At 36.5% G+C, this 26,719-nt stretch overlaps 3 protein-coding genes across 3 annotated transcripts in view; 2 read left to right on the top strand and 1 right to left on the bottom strand.

Moving 5' to 3' along the window:
* Positions 1-9,092, top strand: part of ADCY7 (adenylate cyclase 7) — a 51,508-nt gene extending 42,416 nt beyond the window's left edge. Inside the window, exons 21-28 of the mRNA XM_080552918.1 lie at positions 659-825; positions 2,016-2,097; positions 2,673-2,828; positions 3,528-3,674; positions 4,073-4,180; positions 5,249-5,363; positions 5,999-6,123; positions 6,229-9,092. Of these exons, the coding sequence (XP_080409044.1) occupies positions 659-825; positions 2,016-2,097; positions 2,673-2,828; positions 3,528-3,674; positions 4,073-4,180; positions 5,249-5,363; positions 5,999-6,123; positions 6,229-6,375 (1,047 nt within the window). The 3' untranslated portion in view covers positions 6,376-9,092. The remainder of the gene's footprint in view (positions 1-658; positions 826-2,015; positions 2,098-2,672; positions 2,829-3,527; positions 3,675-4,072; positions 4,181-5,248; positions 5,364-5,998; positions 6,124-6,228) is intronic.
* A 1,640-nt stretch (positions 9,093-10,732) lies between these two features.
* On the bottom strand, positions 10,733-23,293 carry BRD7 (bromodomain containing 7). Its single transcript, XM_080552887.1, has 17 exons — positions 23,141-23,293; positions 22,596-22,804; positions 21,730-21,859; positions 21,275-21,332; positions 20,228-20,372; positions 19,706-19,816; positions 19,190-19,374; positions 18,257-18,380; positions 17,532-17,607; positions 16,521-16,628; positions 16,013-16,145; positions 14,978-15,089; positions 13,773-13,829; positions 12,857-12,968; positions 12,550-12,693; positions 11,900-12,043; positions 10,733-10,933 (listed from the first exon to the last, which is right to left on the bottom strand). Exons 1-17 carry the CDS (start codon positions 23,187-23,189, stop codon positions 10,869-10,871), a joined length of 1,962 nt encoding a protein of 653 aa, XP_080409013.1. The 5' UTR covers positions 23,190-23,293; the 3' UTR covers positions 10,733-10,868.
* Positions 16,635-26,719, top strand: part of NKD1 (NKD inhibitor of WNT signaling pathway 1) — a 289,759-nt gene continuing 279,674 nt past the window's right edge. The window contains exon 1 of the mRNA XM_080552897.1: positions 16,635-17,490. The gene's annotated coding sequence lies outside the window, so the exon portion shown is untranslated. The remainder of the gene's footprint in view (positions 17,491-26,719) is intronic.

The following is a 26,719-nucleotide window of genomic DNA, read 5'->3' as shown; positions in this document are numbered from 1 at the left end:
TACCTGTGGCAGCAGAGAGCAATCCTGTCTCTGCAATGCATTCTATAGCAACTGACGTTCCGAAAGCTCCCAGCTGCTGGCTGAATGTGGAAGCCAGGCTTGCACTGTGATTTCCTTATGAAATTTTTAATGCCATCCATTGGATAATGGCTCTAGCTTGATAATGCATCAAAGTTCTCATGAAGAAGGTGTGCCTAAGGTTTGAGAGCCGCTCACAGCTTTATATGTTACAAGCTGGGGAGATGGGAATGTGCTATCAGCTTAAGGTTACAAAGGGAGCACTATCAAAAAGAGGACCGGAATTCAGGAGTTCCTGCTTCAGAGCTAGTTCACTGGACTATAAAGCTGGTGTTAGTTAGTCCTGACCTTGAAATAAGTAATTGCTTAAATTACTAGTCTTCAGAAAATAAATTCTGAACACTCTGATACCACTCATATTAATGTAATTCTTTTTGTTTAAATGTTCATCTTTAACAAATTAAAAACTAGTAGCTATAAAAAGTGTTAAATTCTGCATTTTATACAATTAAAAGTAAAGGATTAAGTGGTTATCATTTCTTTAATGATGGTCATGAACTTAGAGCATTTGCTATGGCTTGAAAGTTGCATGTGCATAAAGTGTGAATAACGCAAGTGCATTTAAATTCTTCTTTTACAGTATTATGCTTACTGCTGCATTTTGGGGTTCATTGCTTGCTCAGTATTTCTTCAAATGAGCTTCGAACTCAAGGTTCTCCTCCTGTCTATTGCTGTGACTGTATACCTCATCATTTTCAATGCCTTTCAAAAGTCTAGGAACTTGAGTGTATCCGTCAACAGTACCAGGTGCAGTATAGTTTCTTATTAACAATAATATTCTATTCAAGGTGCTGGATCTTTGTACGCTTACTAGAATATTGAAATACCATAATGACATGAGTCAGACATTATAAACGTTTTTGTAAAGTTAATGACTCAGAAATCTCATTAGACCATATCACCATTTGTACTTATTTATTCACTTGGAAAGGAAAGAGAGTGAAGGTGTGGGATTTTGTTTGTTTGTTTCCCTGAACAATTCTACCATGTGGCTTTTAAGATATCTGGAAAATTAGCTTGCATTGAAGACTAGAGGAAAGAAGGGGTAGAGTATCAGTCTTGTAGTAGGGTAGATTTTCTTGTAAGCTGCGAAGCGAAGCCTTGATAAATCTGATTCCTAAGCTGCGTTTGTCAGACGTGCCCAACAGGATAGTGAACTCTTCATTTGCTTACGTGATAATTTGAAAAGTAACAGAAACTTACCTGATGTCATTGAAGAAACTACAAGAATACTTAAATCACATGTGGAAAGCTTTTATTCTTGATTTGCAAGTCTGTTTCCTATATTCTTAGCTTATTATCATAGTTGAAGATTAGGATAAATTTATTTTGCAGAGGCTAGCTGTGAGTTCTCAGTGTTTAAAAAAGCCTAATTGAGCTCTTAGTTTAGCCTTGAAATCCCAGATTATTCATATCACAAGAATTTAGTTTGATGCATTAGTGAAAATGAATAATGTGGTAAGAGACTGATTTTACTATGAAATGTGAATGATCTCTCAGATTTCTGTGGAGGTCTGTACAGGTGTGATTTAATGCTTACATTTGCTTTAGTAATTCAGGTTTTTATTTATTATCAGCTTCCCTTCCACAAATAAAGTTTGTTTTCCTATTTCAAGGTTTTGTTCACCGTGTTTTTGTAGGACAGTGTGGGGAGGGAACATCTCATTACAATAGCTACTTAACAAGGTTTCAGCACCATTTTGTCATTGTGTCAGACACAGTTCATGTACTGAACTGAATGATTATCTTTCTTTACTACCAGGGTAATCAGGTAACCAGGCAGCCATTGGCACGAGTGAATTGGTAATATATATGTGCACAAAGACATCCTCTTCTGCTATGCTTTCTGCTCCCCCGTCCCACTCTCAAACCAACCCTTAGTCGTGTGGATTTTCTTAAAGGATACAGATGATTTTGTATTGCTTTCTTGTTTTCAGGCTTTTCATTGAAGAGCCAAGGATAATGATTAATATATATCTGGTTCTGTTTTATGTAACCCTAATATTACTTGCAAAACAGGTATGTATATAAAAAGCAATAGGTTAATTCTCTTACTTGCAGCAAGTTGATTTAAATACGATGCAAAAGTATTGTTTATTGAAATTGTGCACTAAATTAATGTATATATTTTTATCTTTTTTTCTCATGTACTTGTAGATAATGCCAAAAAAATTTACTGTGAAAGGGCAGGAACATGTTTTTTTTTTTTTTTCAGTAGTATTTATATTACTGAAGTCAGAACTTTTTCAAAATTCCTGCAGTTTGGATCCATTGTGATTATTTATCCTAAATGTAGTAATTCAAGATCAAAACCATCACTGTATTATTACTGTGATTATTATTGTTGTTGTTAATGTTTTATTAAAATACCATTGTTATACATACATCTGATGCTACCTGAATGGCATTCATTTGTAGTGACTGCTTCGTATTTTTCTGACTTCCATTTTTGAGGCACACAGTTCATAACTGTTGAAGTTCAAAATGTCTTGAAGAAATCTTATGGCTACTATGCTTTTGAAATAATTTCATTAATTGTATATTTAAGTGAGATATTTTATGGATTTAAGTTATGGTATCGGATTCTTTTGCAGATTGACTATTACTGTCGACTGGATTGTCTGTGGAAGAATAAGTTTAAAAAAGAACATGAACAGTTTGAAACGATGGAGAATGTTAACAGGCTTTTGCTGGAAAATGTACTTCCAGCACATGTCGCTGCCTATTTCATTGGTGAAAAACGAAATGAGGTATGTTTAATCTCTGTGAATGACAGTAAATTGGACCAGTGTGACACAGAACATCAGGCCCACAAGCACATAGAACACTGCAATATTTTGCATCGTTTGTATCCCAAGAACTTTGTAAACCTAATCTGCTATCCAGACAGGCTCAGAAAGCACAAACTTTTGGTGTCAGTTTCTGAAATCTGTTTTTCAGAACTGATTGTTCAGCTTTGGGACAGAGTGAGTTTGGCAGATATTTAACAACGATTTACTGCTTTCTAAAGACCATAATTCAGTGGAGAAGATAGGCCTTCTTTCTAAAGAAGTTAGTTCAGCAATGGATAGTATCTCTGTGGTAACAACCCTGTGAGAAAAGTTCATCGATAGTGATTTTTCAAAGGCATTTTTGATTCTGCCAGCATGTTATCAGAATAAATACTTTGCTGATTTCAAAGCTATGGTAAGTGGGAGAAAACAGTCACTGTCCAGAACAGATAAGAATCTTTGAGATATGTAGATATCTCAGCAGCTTTTCCTTAGGCAAATCAACTTTGTTAATATTTCTGATAAAATTGGACACACCAACTGTGAAGATCTGTAGCTGGCTTCCAAGGAAAATTGTGTTTTGATTACTGTTTGCAAACAATAATCATAGTTTCGAGTGCCTGTGGTGTGTAAGTCGACTGCTGACAATATGTAACTATATTGTTTGTTTTCCTGTAGGACTGGTACCATCAATCTTATGACTGTGTCTGTGTCATGTTTGCATCAGTGCCAGATTTTAAGGTGTTCTATACGGAATGTGATGTCAATAAAGAAGGTCTGGAATGTTTGCGGCTGTTAAATGAAATCATTGCTGATTTTGATGAGGTAATTAAGCTTCTGGCTAAAATGGACTGGATTATGTATTTGCTGCAAAATGTTTCAATAGTGGAAGGAGAAAAAACAGCTTTTGTGCTGAACTAATATTTTGAGTTCAGCCTTGCAATCTTGGAAATAAAATGTATTCCATCTGATGGGATCATCTAATTCGTTAGTAGTATGGCTTGAAAGCTGTGAATTTCAGTAGTTGCTTTATTTCTCTTATGAGCTGTTAGAGCAAAAAGATGAAAAGAACACTTAGTGCTTCCTTATCTAACATTCATGTGATTCATAGTGTTCCTACAGATGTTCAGTGTTTATTGCGGGCAGCATAGGATTTCCGGTTAAATCACACACTGAAATGTTCTATTAAAGTCTCCGTCTCTATTTTCCTTACCTTTGAACAGCTCTTGCTAAAACCTAAATTTAGCGGTGTTGAAAAAATAAAAACCATTGGAAGCACTTATATGGCAGCAGCTGGCCTCAGTGTTACACCAGGCCAAGAGAACAACCAGGTATGTTTTTTTCTGAAATCAACCTTCAGTGCTGTATGTGTTTTATGAAGCTGTGTGTATGCATGTATGTTTCAAAGTAGCAGAATGAAGTGTGATGTAAAAAAGGAAGTAAATCACCAAGATAACTTTCTCAAATGTGGAAGATCACAAAACTGTTTTGTCTCATTGAATTCACTAGCTTCTAAGCAAGGGTTAAGACTGCATGCTTCTTACATCTTTTCTCTCTGATTACAGTAGCTTAGCATTTCTAGATGCATAACAGAATAGCTCTGGAGATAAGGAAGAATGGCTGCCAGAGAAAAAGCCATCTTATAATTTGACAGGAAGCTTTAGATAGCTGAGAACTGGCACAAAAAGAGAAGCCTCAAATATCTCATTAGATCTGAATCTGAAACATTCTGTACCCCAAAAGAATTAAGAGCAGTTTCTGTACTCGGGCTAGCAGGATCGTACGTGACATTAGGATGCATGCAGGTGTTGTGTGTATATAAAGCATATACATTAAATATGGAACTGTAAATATGGAACTGTAAAATATTGGGAGGGTGTCTAGAGGATGGGGCCGGACTCTTTTCAGTGGTGCCCAGCGACAGGACAAGAGGCAGCGGGCACAAACCGAAACATGCGAAGTACTGGCCGAATATGAGAAAACACTCCTTTACTATGAGGGTGACAGAGCACTGGAACAGGTTGCCCAGAGAGGGTGTGGAGTCTCTGTCTTTGGAGATAGTCAAAACCCTCCTGGATGCCATCCTGTGCAATGCACACTGCGCGACCCTGCTTGGTGGGGGGGGGTTGGACCAGATGATCTCCAGAGGTACCTTCTAACCTCAGCCATTCTGTGATTCTTTGCAATTCTGTGAATCCAGAAGGAGAGACATAAATTCATTATGACTAGCCATGCCAGTTGAATTTAATCCATTTTAAATATTTGTTGAACTGTGTAATTTCATTGTGTAGCCTCATCCTTATATACTTTATTAGTTAACAGTGCTGGTTTTGAATACAAACCAGTCTAATACAATCATCTGTGTTGTTATTTGATCATTAACACGTTACAAACTGTAGGATAAGGAGAGACAGCATGCACACATTGGGATTATGGTGGAATATGGAATTGCCTTGATGAGTAAACTGGATGGAATCAACCGACATTCCTTTAACAATTTCCGCCTACGTATTGGTAAGTTCAGCTTGTGAAGAACGTGAACTCTGCAGCTCCTTAGAAATTAAAAATGAGGCAGGATGACTTAAGTAAATGGAGTGCTGTGGAGCCCTGCTTAAAACTGAATGCAGTAATTTTTTTATTATTAAATGCTGAATAGCTGAAGGTAGTGTTGTCTTGTCTCACTTTTTAAATATGCCAAACTTACAGAAATGCCAGGGATGGGCTTTTCTAATCACTGAAAGGAGCAATAGGAAGACAGCAGCTGGATGAGTTTGGAGAAAATTACAGATATGGGTGAAGAGCGAGGTAGTCTGTAATTATTAACTGTTGGCTAAAGACAGTATTGTCATTATAGAAATATATATTTCTATATATTTAAAGTAGAAAAGGAAAAGTTTTGCTTTGGCATAAACTCTGCCCTAGCTCATTTTGGACTTCCATTATATAATGAATGAGTGACCTCCCATCTCCTCAAGTTCAGTAGTGTTATTTATAGAACAGTGATAATACTGCCAGAAAAGTGTAGCAGGGTTAGTGTGGTGTTTTTTTTTTTTTTTCTTTCCCTGAAGCTCACAATTTATAGCTAATAATGAAGGTAGGTATCACATAACCACCTACTTTAGTAATGACACCTGCTTTTATTTATACAGGGATAAATCATGGCCCTGTGATTGCTGGTGTAATTGGTGCTCGGAAACCACAGTATGATATTTGGGGCAACACTGTTAATGTTGCTAGCAGAATGGAGAGTACAGGGGAACTTGGAAAAATCCAGGTAAATGTGAGCGTTGGAATGTCTAAGAAATTATTTCTAATTTTTTTTTCTAATTGAATAATGAGTTGAATTTCACAAGAGTTTTCTAATTCTTTTCACACAAAGGTCACGGAAGAAACAAGCAGAATACTACAGGAGCTGGGATATTCATGTGAATGTAGGGGACTCATTAATGTCAAAGGCAAGGGAGAACTGAGGACTTACTTTGTTTGCACCGAGACAGCCAAATTCCAAGGTATTGGACTGAACTGAGGCTATGACAAAGTTAATCAAAGTAGACTTAGAACTGCCTCCCTTCTGTGAAGACTTAGAATTTCCCTCCTTATGTAAAGGAGATTATTCAAAACTATATATACTATTCATACTTCTTCTACATCTAAAGATAGGAGAATGTTGTTGTGTTTGTTGTTTTTTGAAAGAAGTTCTGAGAAGTTTGTAGAAGACATGGAACCACCAGTTTGAAAAAGTCTACCTTTTCCCGAAGTTATTTGAGGATTTACATGGAATTTGCATGAAGCATTTTTGGTTAGTTCCTTTCCTTCCCTGCACTGTGAGAGTCTAACAGCTCCAGTAACAACCTGTGTGGATGCGCTGTAGAACTTCTTACCACCTTAAAACATTCCACTGCTTCATTCTTTGTCACACCTGCACACAGTATTGCATTTGTCACAGACATACTGAGATGATACTCTGGGCACCGCATACCCTGCTTTTAATGCTAAACAAACTTCATGGCAGAAGACAGCTGAATAACAGAAAGAGAAATGCAAGTAAACTCCAATATATCATATGATAATTGTGCTGAGCTCCTTTGGTTGTGGAGGGAATTAATTGCACAGTTTGGATCCCTTCTTCATTATCTTATCCTCTACAGTAGTACAAATGTTTTTCCTTACCAGCAGCTGTTCAGAAATCTTTAAACTAGTTCAGAGTGTTTACATTCTAATACATATCGTCCTTTGTATTTTTGTGCTTCTGTATTTAGCATCTGCATGCAGATTTTGTACAGTCGCATAGGAGAATGTTCTTTAAAAATTCTGGCTTGAAATTTCAAAAAAAAAAAAAAACAACTAATCTTGAGGAGCACTGCACACCTGCATTTATGCTGAATGCTTGGTTAGATAGGCTCTGATAATGGCTTGTATCACTGACATCCAGCTGGAATTCTGCATACTGACTGTGTTCTTGAGGGCAGTTTTGAATGGTTTGGAAACTGAAAAACAAAACTAATAAAATAGTAACTGTTACTGTTTCTAATACTGGACAAACAGAACTGCAACTGAGATGGGTTTTCTTTTTTTCTTCCTTTTTTTTCTATTTTTGTTTCTTCAATTTGACTAGCTACTTGCTGGTTTGAATTCCTTTGAAATGCAATGCAGTTTATGAAAGTTTGGTTTTTAAAATTATAAAAGGAAGTGTGGAAAAAACATGCTTAATGGAAACGTTTCAGCAGAGCCTCGATAATGAAAGTATGCTTGATGCATTGGTAAGATGATCATGGAAATTGGCTTGCTCTTAGTTTGTAAAGTATTTAAGGTGTTAATAGCTTTGGCAAAATTCTAAATTAGTATTTTTCTACTTCTTGTATTCAATCTATTTTCTGTTGGTGGAATGACGGTATTTTATAATAACATCTCGTGCCTAAATGTATGCATTAACTAAGGATGGATTCTCCCCTTACACCTTCATACCACATGGAGTATGACTAAACAGCACAGTGATCTGTAAGCTATACATCTGCTTTGTTAATCCTTACTCCTCTACAAACAAAGCAGCACTTACTAATCTTTGGGTTTACTACTAAACTATACTGGAAAAGTTTTTAACAAGCAGTCATATGCATTACTGCCACTTTCTAATTACTGTGTAATTTCTTTAGAAGATGAAGTGACTATGTTTCAAGACAGAAACAAATCTAGATATTGTCCAACTGTGGATTAAAACTTGTGCTTACAGCCTTTTTCAATTTGGTAGGTCAAAACTGTGTCTGTAGTAAGCCTCCGACAGGAAATCACGTTAGAAAACCTTTGTTCGAGGTTGTCTGGGTCATGTATGGACTCGGCTGAAGAAGGAAGTTTCAGACTTGGCATCTTGTCAGTATCAGATCAGTGTTGCAATTGTATAAACTTTCAAACAGCTTTTGCTACTCTTGTATGTTTTGCATTTGTAGTAACAGATGCTCAGCAAGCATTTATCTTGAGATATTTATTGGTTTTTAAGGACCATGCATGTGTCAAAGGCTCCTTTCAGCAGTCTTTGATGTCATATGTTACGTAAAGTCACAATTTGCGTCTAATATATTTTGCAAAGTGCATTATGCCTATAGATAGAGCTGGCTCTGAAGTGTCTCTGTTCACAGAACTAGTAGAATGTAGGTGTAAGTTATCTATGAAAAAATTGGCTGTCTGTAACAGCATTTTGAAATGCTTTTGTTTACATTATATTGCCTATCAGGCTAGTAACTTGCTTGGGCATAACTTAAACTTAACCTCATTTACAGAAGTGGTATAAAAAGCTGTAGCTTTTGAACTGGAATGAGTAGTTTGTTTTCTTTTTGTCATGGTTTTAAAAGGACATTGTGTACTTACACTGCTCACTGAATTTTAGCTTATGTAATGGAGAAGATTGGAAAACACATGTAAAGAAAAAGGGGTTATATCTGAAAATGACTTTAACATAGCAGAACTGGAAGTGTATACTAAGAAAGCTATATTCAACCAGAGAATAAGTTCAATTTAAATGGCAACTGTCTTTACGTAATTGTTTTTAGCAGCCGTTTCTTGAGAACTGTGAAACTTAAGATTACTTCTTCAATCTTGTTTGAAAATCTTTACAGCATTATTGTGGTTTTTTGAACTGTAAAAATGGCATTGTATCTAATTTGAAGAGCTAATAACATGTTTTGAATTAGCAATCTATTTTAAAGAACAAACTTTTCTTTTTACCGTTAAATAAAGAACTTCCTGAAACTTGCTTGTTTTTTGTAATTATTTTGATGAAGTTTCCCCATAAACAGGAGGCATGATATATCTTATATATCTCTATAGAGTTAATGAGATTGTTTTTACTTACAAAGTAAATTTGATACTCATATTTTTGAGAATTTATCTAAGTAGAAAATACATAGCGTGATATACTTGCTAAAGAAAAATTTCCATGCTCTGTTTTCTGTCATCTATGGCCTTCTATTGCACTATATGAAAGATAAATGACGGGAAATGAGATGCTATAGACTGAACCAATAATGTTTTGCGTCTTACCTTCTCTTGTACCATGAAAATGAGTTAAATATTAATTGAAAAATTCAATCCCTGAAGTGTTTCAAAGTAATCAACTACAATTAGCCACTACTGTGGGGAAAAAAACACAACAGTTAATATTTTATTTAAAGAAAACAAAAAACTATTCTGTGATGATTTGATAACTGAAACTACTGGAGAAGTATTCAGGCTGACAGTTCAAACTGTTTGGAATGAGTTTTAAGAACTGAAAAATTAAAAATGGAATTAAACACTTCTGCAGCTCCTTTTTAGAGAGGAGGAAGAAGAGGAAAGGAAGTATAAAGGTGATGTTGGCCGTAAGACTAGGAACAAAGAGCGGAATTCATTATTCTGTTTTGTCTTTAAGTTACCTCTTCATTTCAGTTCCATGCCACTACAAACATTCTAAATTGCTAATCAGATGGAGATGAACTACTGCATGTCATTGCTGTTAACACTCCAAGGTAACACTGGAACCTTAAAATAAATACTATGGGGTAAAAAGAAGCAATATTTAAAAATAGGTAATGATGTCTGTGGTAAAACGGTATAGCACTGGACAAGTGTGTGAAAGTAATTGACTAGACCATAGGAAGAATTCTTGTTCAGGACTCTCTGGCTCTGCGTAATACTGCCACCATGCTTCAATTCCTCTCTGCCTGAATGCAGACAAAACAGACTAACACTATAAGCAATTTTGGTGACAAGGGAATCATCTTTTAATTGACAGTTTTCTAAATATGCTCTTCTTTCTGATAAGCAAGCTTAAAATAATTAGTCAGATGGTGTTTAGTACTACCTTCAAGTTTTCTACATGCATGTCTCAACCTGAGTTAATACTGCTACATTAATGTGGAATTCTTACTGGCAGCCAATGGCTTTGTTAGTCTCACCTTATTGTTGTCATGATGTATTTTAAAGCTTTCAACTTTTAGGATACTGTGAATGGATGTTGCTGCTCATCTATGAGGAAATTAATCTATGCTGAAAGCCTTACAAAAGTGATCTTTTGTTAATTTATCAGGTTACATCAGTTTCATTCAGTGTTGTTTTTTTCCTGTCCCTCATGATCATAAGAGTTGCATGGTTATTTTAAAAAGGGAAACTTGTGTGTTCAGATACTAATGGTTTTTGCCCCAACCAAGTTTAACTACAGTTAAAGCAGTGCTTTTGGAAACTTGTGGTTGAGTCCTTTCCCCCATACATAGCTCCATTTTCACTTAGTGTTTGACTTTTCCAGGCATATAATAATGGAAGGAAAACTTAAAGGACTTCAGCATTTAAAATAAATGACAAAAGAATAATTAAATGAATTTAAGTAACAGAAAAAACTCTTAACAAAACTCAAATTTCAGTTCCAAAATTTAATAAACAAAAGTAGTTTCTTTAACACACAATATACACATGCTCTGTGAATGCACCTGAAGAATGTTTATCTGGTTCTTAAAAAGAATCAAACAAACACCTGTAAACTTAACTGACGCTTCAGACTTTAACTGGCCCACATTCATTTTCAGTGATGGTGACAGTCTTTTTAGGTTCTTCAAACTCTGAAAGAGTACAACAGACACCAGGTCAATAAGTATATTTATAACTTGTCAATTAAAGTAGTGCATATACAATATAATACTTCTAAAGTAATTTGTTGTTTGTGCAGACAGTCCTGAGTTAACTGTGTGTTCTGTAACAGCTCAAGAATTTGTTTGTTACATAGTCTGGCTTGTAGTACACTATGAAAAAGAAATTGCTCGATAATTGTCAAATTGAGATTTCTTAGTTTCCTTGAAAAGAAGTTACTGAAGCAGTCCTGTTCTTCTCATTAAATCACATGAGACCTGAAACCTTTTATAAGCCACGTATTGTGCAAATTTGTTTTGTGAATTGCCTTTCTTGAAACTAAATTCTTGCCTGTCTTATAAATTGAGGGGACACAAATTCTAGGAATGCTTTCACAGTTTACGTGACTTACTAAGCTGCTGCCACAAGGGGGAGATCTGGTTCTGGCACTTAAGTTTTTCACAGAACAAACTCCTAAATCCAGCAAAAACAGTAGTTACTTCGTGCTGGATAAATGAGTTGATGTTGTCAACTGAAAAGCACTATAGCTGGCCAAATTAAGCAAAAGGCGTGCACAGCCAAAAGCTTGGGGAAGAAGGACGCATGATGTCCTCATTTTAGCAAGTGAGGAATTTTAACTTTTTTCTTGTGACTTCACTCTAAATGGAAAAACTAGAACTTAAAGGTTTGCCAAGCTTTACAATTTGGCAGTGCTATAAGATGAATGATAAAATAACCACTTTGGGTAGTTGAAACAAAGTTCCATATATTCAAAAGATTAATTTTGGACTGAGACCAAGCACAACAACTTTCCATTAAAGACAGAATTTTAAGAAGTAGAGAATAACTGAAAGCTGGAACTAAGTTACTGCCAAGTTCTACCACAAGCATTCTAATGATTTGCAGATGTGGTTTTGTTTTAGTTGCACAGATGCTACAAAACAGTTTTGTATACTCACCATCTGTTAAATCTACCCCGCTGTCTTCTGTATCAGGTAAAGGAATAGAAATTCCCATTGCTTTCCGGATTCCATATGTACTAACAATGTCACCTGGAGTCACTCGTTGTGCCAGTTCTTTCAGATTATTGGTTACTCTCTCCGCTGCAAAAAAAAAAAGAAAGTAGTATATGTACTCATAGGCTACATGTACAAGCATGCATATAAAATCACTGACATAGGACTGGACCAACATTGGTCATATTTCTGCAATAATGGGGATTTTATCTTTTCTCATTGAGATTGCTATTTTAGGCCACATACACTGTAGTGGATATTGCACAATTTAGTTTTACTCACAGAACAGACACTCTCGTCACACACTCCTGTCAGAGTAGGCTGCTGTTAACATAAGCTGTGGAACAAGGAGCTTTGCTCGAATAATTGAAGAGTAAGTGAGAAAAATTGAGAAAATTCTCAATTTTAGGGAAATTCACTTAGTAAAGAAGAAATACTTGTCATTACTGTTTAAAACCTGAATCTGGCTTTCCATACAACAAATGAATCTACTATACCCAACAGGGCAGAGAATCCCCACTGTTGAAGTTTTGCCTTGATAAACACTAAGACTTGATCAATTCCCCAAAAATTAGCAGAAAAAGTATATTTACCTAAGTGCATCTCTCTGTAAGATGGACCCAGAAGACAAATCATGTTCGGGGGTGGTTTCGTACTTAGTCGTTCATTTTGGGCATCCTGAAGTTCTCTCAGAAGCTTTGTTGTTTCATCAAGTTTCCTCTGGAAAATTTCAGCCTCTGTTTAATGAAGAAAATTCCTGTTAGTAAGAGTGTGTGTTTACTTTACTTATGTTATGATATAAACTATGTAAGACGGAATATGCAAGGAGACTGAGAACATTAATTACCTTTCATTAAAGGTTACAGACACATCAGAATTGCTAGTACCAAGATAACTTACCCTCAGAATCAAACTCTTCTACAGGCATGCCAAAGTTTGTAACAGCTTTTAGTGCTGTGAGTCTGTCATTATTAGCAGAGTCCAACCTTGTTGCAATGTCAATTTCCATAATCTAAAAAAGCAGCAAGAAATAATTTATGTAATATTTAGATCAGTCTTGAAACAACAAAATTGTTTTGGGGAAATCAGAATATCAAATTAGTTAAAATTAATCAGCTCTACAAAAAAGAAGTGAACTTATAGCAGGAAAGAAGTAAAGATACCCTATAAACTTTTACTGATCGCTACTTACTCAGCTGACTATTTCATACTCAAAAATTGGTATCTCACCTAGAAAAGAACTTATGTACAATCTGAGACCAAAAGTCAAAAACAATCCAGGAACTGGTAGCAGGTTAAAGCTTCAGGAGAGCAGCCTTTCAGTGGAACTACTACTATACTTTCTCTAACTGAACAAAGTTTGTCGGGTGGAACGATTTTAGTGATATTTTGTATGCCTACAGGGACACAAGCTAGTTGAGAATGTGACTCAAAGATTTCTAAGTCTTGTGGGGTATGGTATTTTATACTTATTACCAGTTCATGTTAAAAGAAATCATTTTTAAGAGTAATTAGAATAACTAAAGTTGCCAAACAGAAGAGCCAGTGGATTGTATAATAATTTCAGACAAAAGTATATAAGCATTTTCTTCCACTGCTATTGGCATATAGTCTAAATTAAGAATTAACTTTTTGAAGATTCTGGAGATTCTCCAAATGCCTACAAAATAGCATGCAGTTGTCACAATTTACATTGTGTATATTTACAATCAAATTTTCAATGTCGCTTCATAGCTTTACAGTTGTTGGCAGTTTTATAACTGACAAGCTAGACATGTTGCTTATAGTAGCTAATAGATATATAGAAGAATCTTACCTTTACATCTTTTATTGCATCACTTCTTTCATGTGGGCCTTCAGTTTCTTCCAGGGGCTGAATACACAAAGGATTCTTTAAAGCAGGCATTAAAACTTATCTTTTCCTTAAGGTCAAAGTAACACCTTACGATCTGGTATTTTAAACTGAGGTAAATGATGCAAGCTTTCTTTGTAAAACCAAGTTACAAAGCAACTATTTTTTAGAAGGCATTTTCAGATACCAATGTTTGCTAAAAATACATTTTTATAGCATGCATTTTATTACTCTCTGCAAACATCCATGTGTTTTTCCCCAGTGACATCACCTCACAGATTATTTACTGGGGAGAAGGGAGAAAAGGAAGCACGATGATTAGAGGCTGAAATTTACTGCTTCAATACATAAGTATTTCTTAATATTTTGCACCAATAGCAACTGAACCCTGTAAGTCAGTGTCACTACTGGGTACTAGAAAAGAGTAATGCTAAGCAAAGGTCTGAACTGGAGGCTAGGGGCTGATCTTTGCTCTATGAACTATTTCCAGTATTAGTTTAGCTGATATATGAACCATTACTAAGAAGCTATGATCTGTATTTCAAGTTTCCATTCATGTGAAAGTAGGTCAAATGAACATTTGTAGTTAGCAGTAACTGCCCTCTGAAGATACTCAACTAATTCTAGGATTGTGAATGAAGTTTTAGTCTCATTCTGTTCCCCTCATCAGCTCCTCTGATTCCAGTCATGTTGGCATATATGGGTACTGAAGTCTCAGGAGCATCTGAGGACTACCTGTTCAGTGGTTTTCCATAGTGCAGTGCTTTTAAACTCAAATATGTGCTAACTAATGAAAAAAAAACCCTAGGTACTAATTCTGACATAAACAGTGGCTGCTAGGAGGCATGCTAAACTTTTCATGGAAACTAACAAAAAACTGGGCTCACCTGGTCTCTAAACCCCATATTGCTGTTTTCTTTCTAAGCACTAGGGGCAGAATAGATAGAAAAAGGCCATGGGACTCTGGGTAACGTTACAATATTTTGTAATTTTTCACAATTCATTAATTAACAAACCAGCATAATCTCTTCCCTGAAGACAAAGGTGTCTTCACTTCCAAATTTTACCACTTAAAAGGGGGCCTGTCAATAGGATCAGTATCATCTTTCTCTAGCTTTATGGCTTGCGTGCAAAAATAAAGCCTAGAAAGTCCACAAACTCACTCTTACCGCTTCAAGTTCTCTGAGAGATCTAGAGTGTCCCCCTTTAGTTAGGACATCAAGCAAACTATCAGCCATTAGGAAAGGATAATCTTGTGATTTCATCAAAAATTCATGAATACTAGAAGATTAAAAGATAGTTAAGGTAAGCAACTTCTGTATCTAACATTCAACAGTAAGAAGTTTTGTTAGGTAAAGGCAGACCGATATCTACAGAATGGAAAACAAAAAACAGCATAGAATTTAACCTAAATAGCTTGCTTTTGTTTAATTATCTATGGCTTTTGTAGCCCAGGAACCCATTCAGATTACTTACAAAACCTGAAAAAGGGTGAAAAGTATACTGCTTTAGGCAGCTGCATGAAACTGACAGCAAACTTGCACAGTCACTTAACATTTGCGCTGTACTTAAGTATTCCTATATTTCATATGAATTTATATTACTGTGTATTCTATTTTTGAGTTCTTATAAAACAAAAGGACTTAAATTCTGACATTTTTACAAGCAAGAATAATAGAAGCAATGGGAATTAATTATTTTTGCTGTAGCAAATAGTAGGAAAATCAAGCAGTATACGCGTTATTTAAGAATGAAATTAGGACTCTGGATTCGGATCTCCCACTGTAACCACAGTAATGTGGTCACTATTTGACGTTAACAAAGATGACTTTTTCTTAAGGCAGTAATAAAATTCATTAACATTAAAACATTAACGTTAAAAATTTCAGTTTGTCTGAACACTTTTGCCTCAACAATTTTTCTGGTTTTGAACATGAATCCTTCAGAATTAGTTATGAATACAATTAAGTGCTAGACTCTATGTTCTTACGTATTGGTACGATAAAAATCCTTCAACCCTGGCTAATTTTACATCGCATACAAGTTCTCTTACTAAATTTTTCCTTCTTAAAACTAACAAAAAAACAGTAGGCTGTAAGACAGTAGCAACATCATTCCAGCAAAGATGCAGTCCATGCAGAGATTTGCACAAAACTGCTTCTGTACATGAAAACTGTAAATACACATCCTAGCTGTTTGATTACCTGAAAGATCCTTGATTAGAGTCTTCCCCATACGTTGAATAGATTAAGTCAGAATCTTCTTTGCTGATGTTGGCAAACGTAGAATCATATGTCGGAGCATAGGAACTATAAGGTCCATAATTCAAGTATGTCACTAATGAATAACAACAGCGCTAATTATCACCTCTGGTATGCACATATCAGATAAAAGTGAGAAGCGGTTGTAAAACAATCCCCCCAAAGAAATTTCTAGAACATAGTTCTTAAGATGAAAACAAGTTTAGCAAAAACCTTTGTACCTCGCTGGTATAGTTCCTCTTCTCAATGTAGATGATTTTATTGAATGCGCCTCCCCTTTTGTACGTGTAAATTTGTGATGTGCTGTTTAGTTGTGTGATAAATATATGCAAAGATGTGCTTTATCATTAAAAAATAAGTTCAAAACTGTACGAGTAATGAAATCAACATATTTTGTTTATATAAAAAGGAGAATTAAAATAATAACAAAAAATAGTAATTCAGCACTTGCCTGGAGTAACCTTGTTTCTTTTATCTTCTTTGAACCCTTGTAATGTATTAACTCCTGACTGAAGTCTCCCTGCTGTCATACCCAGCTTTACAGGGCAGTAACCTGGTTCTATAGGATATAATCAAAATACATAAGTAATGATGGCATAGTTAACTGACAGAGGAAGACATCCAAACTCATTTAATACTCATAGCCAGAAACTTCAGATTATACAGGATACAACTCTAAGTGCGTTTCTGTCCAACTGTTTCATATTAAAGACTATGTGTAGTCTTGAACATGATGTCAGATGTTAAGTAAGCGATAATACTAGTTTAAGTAATAACACTAGGTAAGGATAGAAGATTTAACTTAGATGTTTTCACTACTAATTTTCTTCCTTCCTGCCTCCCCTAACAAAGGCTGTATTGTTAAAGAGGATCTGATTGTAAATGGGACAGATCAATTTATTTATTCTTGCCGAGATTTCCTACTGCACAAATTAGGGGAATGGAGAAGTCAAACTTTCAGCAAGGTTTCACTCTATTCGAGACCTTCTCAGTTCAATTCTGCAGTGAGTCGGCAGTTAACCAATCAAGTACCTGCACTCTTCCAGCTAGTGGCACTACACAGATGGCACTGATGTGACAAATGATTGAGGTCCCACATGGTTCCCAGTTCTTGAAAGGTCTGTGACCCTTCAGGTCACAGACTTCACTCTACAAATGATCCTGACTTAAGGGTATTCCAGAAATTAAATGTGCCCTAGCATATGACTGGTAGTCCCGTCTCTATGGCAAAAGAAGTCTCTTGCACCTTCCACAAATAGGTGATGCAAAATGGAGAAGCAATAGCCACTGAGGGCCCTCTCCAGTTCCTCCTAACAGTGATCAGCTGCAACTTTTTAAATTCAAATTATCAGGCTATTAAGAACCATTTGATTGCTAGGCACCATTCACCCATCTACCCCAGCTAAAAAGCTACAGAACAGGTAGGTGGAAACTATTTGTTACCTGAACCATGCCAACTTACCTCCTGCAGTAAGGTCGACTGGATTAAGAAGGCCCAGAGTTGTTGTACCATCTGGCTTTCTTCTTTCAAATTCACACTGAAATAATATTTTAGTTTATACACTAGTTGAAATTCACAGCTCTTAGATTTATAAAAACCTCTAATGAAACCCCCTCAACTGTATGAATTAGAAAGCAATTTGGAAATATCAGTCAAATTCAAAGTGAATACTCCTACTGTTTTTACTCTCACTAGGTAACTGTTACTGATCTAGGAATTAACAAGTTACAAGAAATAGTAACATTTCTGTAAAGACTAAGAAAACAGGTAACTCATACTTTATAGAAAATTAGGCCCAATTTTACCAAACTGGGTTCTTCCTCCTATATATTTAACAGTCTTTACTCAGACGTCTGACTGCTTCAGAAATCGGAACTAAGAGGGAATTTTTTTTTTTTGCAGGTCAGATGAGATATTTTTTGAAGTTCTTAGTATTCAACCTTTTCTGTTACTTTATTTAAAAATTCAGGAAACTTAAGCTGAACTTGCTCTGCTGATAAAATCCAGCATGTGTTCAATGGGTATCCTTCCTTCTCCCCACCCTCCTCTTATCTTGGACATGATTACTCATGTAAAATGATGGAAGCTGTAGTAAAAGCACCCCTTGAGTTTCAACTGACATACGATGCTAAGTGAGCCTGGTCGACGAAAAAGTGAATGGAGTTACCAAACACCCCAAGACTTACCTGGCTGTTTGCAAGTCGTCTTGTTAGCTTTCCTCCAGATTCTCTAACAATGCGATCAATCTGCTCTTGTTCCCTTTCCAAGCTATTGTTTCTTAATTTGTCTTCAAGTAGATCTTTGTCTTTCCTGTGAATAAAATTGACACGTCTTAATTACTAGCTTTAACAGACACCAGTCGGCTATCAGGAAAGGATACAGTGGAATATTTTTTTTTTTTCTGTCAACTGTGCAAACTGTTTTAATACAGCAGGAAAAAAAGTGACAGACACTACTCATACCCACAAATGCTTTTTAAATTAGTGACTGTAAAGACCTTTGTTTAGCTTACTTTAGCCATACAGATGTCCTAGTTTGGCAGCTTGTCAGGTTTTACATCATTACTCCCGCAAAACAAACAAGGATATTTTGGGTAAAATTAATTCGGATACTCTGGATTTTAGTATCTATTTTTGAATCTGTGAAAATGAATTCACTAGTATTTCGGAACATTAAAAGAAGTATTTCTAGATATTAAAAGATAATTTAGAAAGTATATGTTCTGTAGCTACGCATTTACAAGGTTCGAATACAAGTATTATGCACAAAATACATGCAAATGGCTAAATAGTTATTTGGAACTGGGGTATTTAAAAGTTTTCTTCAAAACAGTGCTATCTACGTGAAAGAGACACTAAAATAGAAAATAACTGAAGGAATGGAGTTGATGACCAGTACAGGGTTACCTCCACAAAAAAATGATGGTACTATATAAAAGATTCTACATATATTTTTAGTATACAAGAATGCTTTATATAAATGTTGCTCCCTTGAGATGAAGGACTCCTAGTGTATATCCTGTACCAGAGAGACCCACATCTACTAGTCCCTAATAATTGTCATCTTTCAGTGCCTTTAAAGAGGTGTATCCTCTAATCAGTAATGAGACAATACTTCACTTTTTGTGTTCTTTGTTGGGTGTTTTGAATGCTTTGGTATCACCATCCACAGATTCTACTTTGTCTTTCCCAGAACTATTTTCATCTTCTCCAGTTAGTTGCTGTTCCATCTTGTCTTTCTGTTTCCTTGTCTTCTGCAGATCAGCCATGAATTCTATACTTTGTTTCAGGCTCTGAATCCTCTCCTAAAAAACACAGCAGAATCTTTCTGTTTCCTACTTCAATCAATCTTTTCTTAACTTACCCGCAGAGAATTATTTAATTTTAATCCTTTCTTTCTTTTACTAGCAAAAGACAATTTAGAAAAATCAAATATTAAATGCAAATAAGTGATCTGCTAGTAGTACTAAAGCATGAGCTTTTAATACAGTGACATCCTAATATACAAGCATTTGACACATATTAAGCAAGTTTTTATTCATTTTCATGAGATCCCTATAAGAAAAGCAGAATGAAAGACGAGTCAAAAAGTAAGAAGGCTATCTTTTAATAGTTTGTTTTGTAATTTTCTATTACCTGGCTAAGTATCTTCATCCCTGAGTGCAGCAGTTTTTTTGCAGCTTTGTAGTAAATGGTGTCTGGTTTGTTGTACGTCATTGCATTAGTACACATCAGTTTGAAGTTTTCCTATGCAAACATTAATAATTTTGGAATTAAAGTTAAAATTTTACAGCACACTGTATTAAAATCCTTGTTGCAAATGATTTATCTAGAGCTTTAGTGAAAAAGAACTTCAAAGAACCTTTTAAATGAATTTAAATGTATTTAATTAAAAATTTAAACAGAAATAAGTAAATCAAACTCCTCTCAAAACTGGCCTCCCAATAACATCCTGAAAACATTCCTAAATGTTAAGCATTGTTTCTAATTTTTAAAGTTTTGATGCAAAACCTCTTTCTCACTAAAAAGCCAAGAAGAAACATTTCTTCATGCTGAAGTATTGGTTCTTTTTGGTAACTTCATATTCTTATAAAATTCTAGAGCTGAAGTAAACTGACCATAATCCATCTCTAGTCAAAATGAAATTTACAGAATTACCTTTAATTCTTCTATGGACTGGTACCCATTGTTCTTGATCTTCTCTTTCATTGTACTAAAATCCATCGGATTTTTAATGATCATGGAATAGCCAGGAGCAATAAAGTCAGTCACAGGAAATGAAAAGAAAGAACTTGGATCCTTTCTGATAAGATATGAAAAGACATTTTTATGTTTTGACTTTATTATAAAGAACATATTGAGCTTGGAATTAAATAGAAAGGAACAGACTAGGCTGAAAAGGGATCAAAAACATAAAGCCAGAAATGGCTTGTGTCAGCACAGTCTTTCACTTTTGAAGGCTGGAAAGATTCCATAACAAACCCATATACCAGAAAAGTGCTACAAACATATTTTAGGAGTTAGTTCTACAGTTGGATAACTATCTGTATTCCTCAAAAGATTTAAAAATAAAAAACATTCTTTTGAAGTTTTGGTCTTTCCAGAAGTGGTTTTATACTAAGGTTGATGAAAAATAAAGGGAACAAATGTGATAAGAATGCATACCTATCATTCATTAATTTTCTTACCCTGAAATTAACAGAAGGGAAAGCTGGTTGCTAAAATCTGTGATAGAACATACGTATTTATAATTCTGTTCATTTTCAGTTCACACAGTTTTAACATTCTTTTTTACATTAAAATTTTTCCAAGACTTTTTGTGATCTCTGATGTACACTGATGTTCACGGATGCTTCTAATAGCATTAACGTCAAATTTAGTTGCTTGGTATTTTCTCTGTGGGGTCAGGCTAGGCTGATGAGCTGCTGAGAATCTTTTCTAGAACGGATTTTTTTTGTGTGTTTTTTTTTTTGTTTTTTGTTTTTCAAGGGTTTTCTAAAATTACTTAAAACTGACATGATTACAAGAAGCCTAAACTGAGCAAAAACTGTAAGTATGTATTCTTAAACTAGTACTTCAATTCCTAAAATAGTCATGTCAGCATAATATTCAGCAATATTGTCAGTCAGCTTTTTATAAGCTTCTTCTCTTAATGTAGGTTATATTCATTTCATAGCTCTGAAAGCCTGTAGCATGGATATTTACCTCTGCAGCTGTCTCATGAGTTGATTCAGAGCTTCCTGAAGTGGTGTCTGCTCCACCTCTAGACCAAAGAGAAGGGGGCGGGAGAAAGGATGTGAATCAGAACTGACAGCAAGTGGTACTAAACTTCCAAGATATTAGCAATCAAACTAATAAAACTGATCCAACTTGAGAATTCCTGATAAACAAACAAACAAAAAAAGATGGTTGCAAAAACAACAGGATATGTAGGGGATCTCCTTTTCTCATTGACCTTAACACCCTACACACACAGACACTAGATACCCTTTTGCAAAAGAAGTACATTGTAACGTAGTTTCATGTATTTCTATAAGATGGGGAAGAACATTGGGATGGCAAAAAATGTCAACACAGTTGCTACAGAAAGAAACAAAACATAAGTCAATTGCAGAAAACTGGAATTAACCAAGGGTAAACAAGATGTAATTTTTTCCTACCTTCCTGTTTTGATAAAGTACTTGCCAATGGTTTCTCTGGTGGCAATTCCAACCTGATAGGGGTCTGACATTTCAGTTCCTGCTCTCCATCGCTGTCTGGGTGGTCTCGATCGCGTTTCTTTTTATCATCCTAGAAAGAGAAAGATTGTTATAGAAACTCAGGGGATCTCCAAACCAGTCTTATTACTGCATGTAATGCTCTCCAGATTTTTCAAAACAACCTAGCATTTTTATTTTTTTAAAATAATTGTAAGGCCCTGTATTCTTTATGTACTGTCTCCATCTACTGGACAGTACTTTAATTCAGCTATATAACAATCTATCCCAGTATTATTATTTTTTAAACATGACAGCCTTTTATAGCATGACAGGAACAATTCTGCACAGAGAATTATCTCCATTGAAGCCCCTAGGATTATTTTGAAGCTTTTAGAAAAACTAGTAGGAAAGAGACAGGAAGTTTAAAATGAGGGGTACCCCTAATACTTCAAATAAGTATGTTATAATTACTTATCAGCTAAAGAACCCCCAAAGGGAAATATATTTCCTTCTTTTTAATTAAGAACTAGTAAGGCTTCATTTTACGTAAATTAATTTATTTAGATGTGAAAATTGTTTCTGTTTTTAATTTTCTTTGTTTATACTAGCCACTATTTTAGATGGCTTTACTCATCTTTTTCTGAAAGTACCTGGAGGAAAGGCATTGGCAGAACCAGCATACACACTTTGAATGTACTCCAGTTTAAGTATACAAGTTAGTCATATCTGCTCACCATCTGACAAGAGGTCTAGAGAAAGCTGAAGATTTTTTTTTGGGGGGGGGGGGCGGGGGGGGGAGGCTAAAATGCAATAGTACGAATGCATACCTTAACTTTTCTCTTTCTTTTCTCCTTTTCTTCTCCAGGAACTTGTTTCTCTCCTTTCTTCCTCTTTTTCCGTTTTCTGTCTTTGTGCTTCTCGTGCTCGGATTTGTCATCGTATAGGCTTGAATCAAGTCCTGTGTTTCCAGTAGACAGCTCGGCAACTTCACTTCCTCCAACTTTCAGCACCAGCTTCAGGGGCTTTTCTACATATTCTTAGGATAACAGAGAAATAAGGCACATGAGTAGCGCAGAATACACTCTCACTCCACCCGGATAACAACACAGGGTGAGCTTTACCTCCACCAGACGGTACCCCCGGGCTGCCACAGGCGCAGAGCCCCCGCCCTTGCCTTGCAGGCCCCGCAGCAGCGCTCTCCCCGGAGCTGGGCACACGAAGCCCAGCCCGGGCTGAGGGCCGGCGGCTCCCGGCCCGTCAGCAGCAGCCCAAGGCCGGCGGGCCCGGCCAGGCCGCGGGCCGAGACCCCACACCCGCCTCGCTCGCTCCCTTCCTCCCCTGCCGGCCCCCCAGCCGCCGACCACCCACCCACCCTCGTAGGGGTGCTTGTCCGACTTGTGCTTCTTGTGTTTCTTGCCCATGTCGCCGGCGGCCGGCTCGGCCAGGCCGCGCTGTTGTCGCGGCGGGGCAGGGGGGAGATGGGGCCGCGGAGCTGCGGCGCCCCCTGGCGGCCCGGAGGTGCCGCGGCGCATGCGGAGCGGAGGCCGTGGGCTGCGGCGGTGGGGGCGCGCTCGGTGCCGGTGAGCGGGCAGAGCGGGAGGGCCGTCGTGAGCGGCTCTCCCAGGTCGTGGGGGGTTCTTTCAGCCGTGCCCGTGCCTGCGCAGCCCGGGGCGGGGGGTGCGGCCTCCGCAGAGCCCCCTCAGAGCCCGCCCGGGCTCCCCTCTCCTCAGAGCCCATCCCGCTCCTCGCAGCCCGCTCCCTCTCCTCGCAACCGCCCGGGCGCCCCGCTCCTCACAGCCCGCTCCGCTCCTCACAGCCCACCCCACTCATACGTTTTCGGGAAATACACCCCTATTGTCCATTACAAGTGCAAAAATTAACTTTTAGATGGAAATTAAGGCTTCCTATAAACTCCTTCGAATTTAATGAAATATTTGTCGAGGCATCTACGGTTTCAACAACGCTGCCGTAGCTACTGTTTTAACGCCTGCCCCGTAACGTCTCTCAAAATGTTACTTCTGTAAAGTTTAAGTGCAGAAATAAACCGTGCCTGTTTCTAAAGGGAAACTTCGATTTTAATCCCACAGGTTTAATCCCGTAACTGTTCCTCAAATTTGTTGACTCATATGTGATATTCTATAGCCTAAGAAAATAATAATTAGATGTTAATTAGAGATTTATTATACATCTTCACAAGGTTAATTTTTAAAGCTTGCGAAGTTCCAGAAAAATATCCGTTGGCCACTCAGTCACAGGGAATTTAATCAGATGTGACAGCTTTGTTTTGCATTGTACTGGGGAGATTTACTGTCATTTGGTAACCTACTCAGAGAATTGTGTGGGTGGTGCTCTGGAATAAACCACAGTTTTCCTGCTTGATCTTACTCCAGTAGTTTGAAATTCAGCTATAATAGACACAGTTGTTTTTCTACTTCACATCTGGATCCTTTAATACTCTTATTACATATGCAGTGAATGTTCTTAAGCATACTTTAGTGAGATGTAGAGGGCTTTTGCTTGGGACCTGGCCACATATAGAAAATACAAGTCTAGTAAATATTTAAAGGACATGTTTTATAGAATAAAAAAAAGTTGCTATATCCTCTATTCCCACAAGAGAACTGGCAGACTTTCTAAGTTTTTTCTTCTAAATGTTATATGGCAAGACCGTTTGTTCAATCGTTTTTCTGAAATTTCCTGACTAATCTCATCCTGAATCTAATGAAATTTGAGAGAATTATACACAAACAAGTCATGTGGATATTGCCAGTGTTGAGGGCTGCCCTTTCTAGGTGTCTCATTCAGTAACATCTGGATCAGAGGACGATACATTTCCAACTGGTAGCAGAGGCCCTCATTCCTAGAATACATGCCATTTTGCCATCCTTGTCTCGATGTCTTCTTTCCAATGGAAGGATATGTATTTCTTCCCCCTCATAAGTATTAATACAGCCTTTCAAAACACACTGTGAGAAGCCTGAAAAGAGAAGATGCTGCATTTCTGAGCAATGTTCAAGAGTCGCTGTTGGGTCTTTTCATTGCGAACTGAGCATATTTGGTTCCTGCCTACTCAGCTGGCTCTGCTGTTACCTGTAGCACTAGAGGAAAGCTAAAGGAATCTTATCTCTGCATCCTCTTCCAATGCATTTTGTCTTCTCAGCCCTGATCGTGGGCAGTTCTTGCAACTTCAGGGGAATTCAGTTGTGTGAAGAAGAAACACGTAAGTCCTGAATGTCCTATAAATCAACACAAAGGCTGCGTACAACTTGGAGCAGCTGTCATTTAAATGTTTGAGAAGTGATTTGTTCTATTGCCATAAAGAAAAAAACTTATGACCTCCTGTTTCCCAGTGATGTATTTTCATATTTTCAAATGAGATGCTATTTTTCAACAACAAATCACATTGTTTATAAATTTTCCTTTCACCCAGTAAAACTGAAAGCTGGTAGTTTACAGAGCTGACTCAAGATAGCGAAAGCTTGGCTGGTACAAAGTTTGCGTGGTGACATAGCAAAAGAGCTGTCGGTGTAGACAGAGCTACAAGCTTCAGAAAGCTTAATCTTCTTTCAGATTTATTGCAAGTCTCACACTTCAATATTTTGCCAAATTCACATCTACTCACATCTACTGGAACCATGTACTCACCTGTAATTATAAACTGTAATTAAAATAGAAGTTATTACATACTATTATTCTAGACAAAGACTTGGAAATCTGGTTTAAGCTAACCCTAGAAATCTAGAAGTTGAATAAAATAATCTAAATTTTAAGACTTCAGAAATCCGACTCAAATTTATGGATTCTTCTATTGAATTCTGTTTCATACTTCTGTGACTTTTATTAGCAATATTCTAGACTTTATGACTGGGACCTAACTTGGCATGCAGTGCACATTCTAAAATTCTGTTTTAGTAATGCTTCCTGAATGTGCTGTCCAGCTGTTTTAAATTGCTATGATTATGAAAACAATTTCAAAGCCTTACCAGAGTAAAAAAAAAAAAAAATGGGTCTTTTTTTTTTCTCTGTATCAAAATCCTAAGATTACACCCCTACACAGCAAGACTACACCATGTATATAGTGTAGTATCTTCTATAATATTCTTGTCACTTGGCTTTCAACTAATTGTTGTATAAGCCTAACTCTGAGGTGTAAATTTTGCATCAGTACTTGAGTGGTGGAGCATTTTGTTGTACTGTACTGTCCCCTTCTGTTTCCTCTGTTTTCTCTTAGTCTTTTTTCCTCTTCTCTTCCTTTTCTTTTAAATCACAACAGAGAGGAGAACCTGTAACCTGTCCTCGCTGTGCAGTCTGCAGATGACCATAACACAAGCCTTTGTTCTCCTATCTTTGTAATTAAAATCACATGCAGGGATTTGATTTCCATTGGACTTTAATTTGCTGAAGGGCTTTAACTTTATTCATAACAAACTGTCCTTAACAGACAAAGTATTTGATGTCAAATGTGTTTTTTTTTTTTTTCTTTTCCCCTTCTTGAGCACATTTTTCTTGGTGTATTATCTGCACTGAAATAGACAAATTTGAATGAGGTTGAGGTCAGTTATTAGGTACAGTTATTGTAGAAGGTTTTTCAAATCTGTTTCATGAAAAATGTGTTTTGATTACAAATACAACAGGACCCTCTGCAATATGTCAGATTAATGGATAGCATTCAAATCTCTTTTCTTTTAACAGTCCTGAACTCAAGTTAGAAATTAAATTAAACCTGAAATATCTTTATTGCTATTAAAAATTGTACAATTTTTCAACATGTCATCTCATTATTTTCTGTTTTTATGGAAAATATGCAGTCTTCCGTAAATAGGCTTTAACCTGGAGTAAATTAGCTGCTAGTTATTTTAAGAATATTTACATGATGTATGCTATATACTAATACTGAGTTACTGAGTCATCATTTAATTATAACCTTCTTCAGTGACATGTAGAAGTGTCT

This window comes from Anser brachyrhynchus (genome assembly GCF_964034855.1).
Source record: "Anser brachyrhynchus genome assembly, chromosome: 12".
NCBI classification, from domain to species: domain Eukaryota; kingdom Metazoa; phylum Chordata; class Aves; order Anseriformes; family Anatidae; genus Anser; species Anser brachyrhynchus.
Note: the sequence above shows the minus strand (reverse complement) of the source record. Positions and strands in the feature narration are given on the sequence as shown.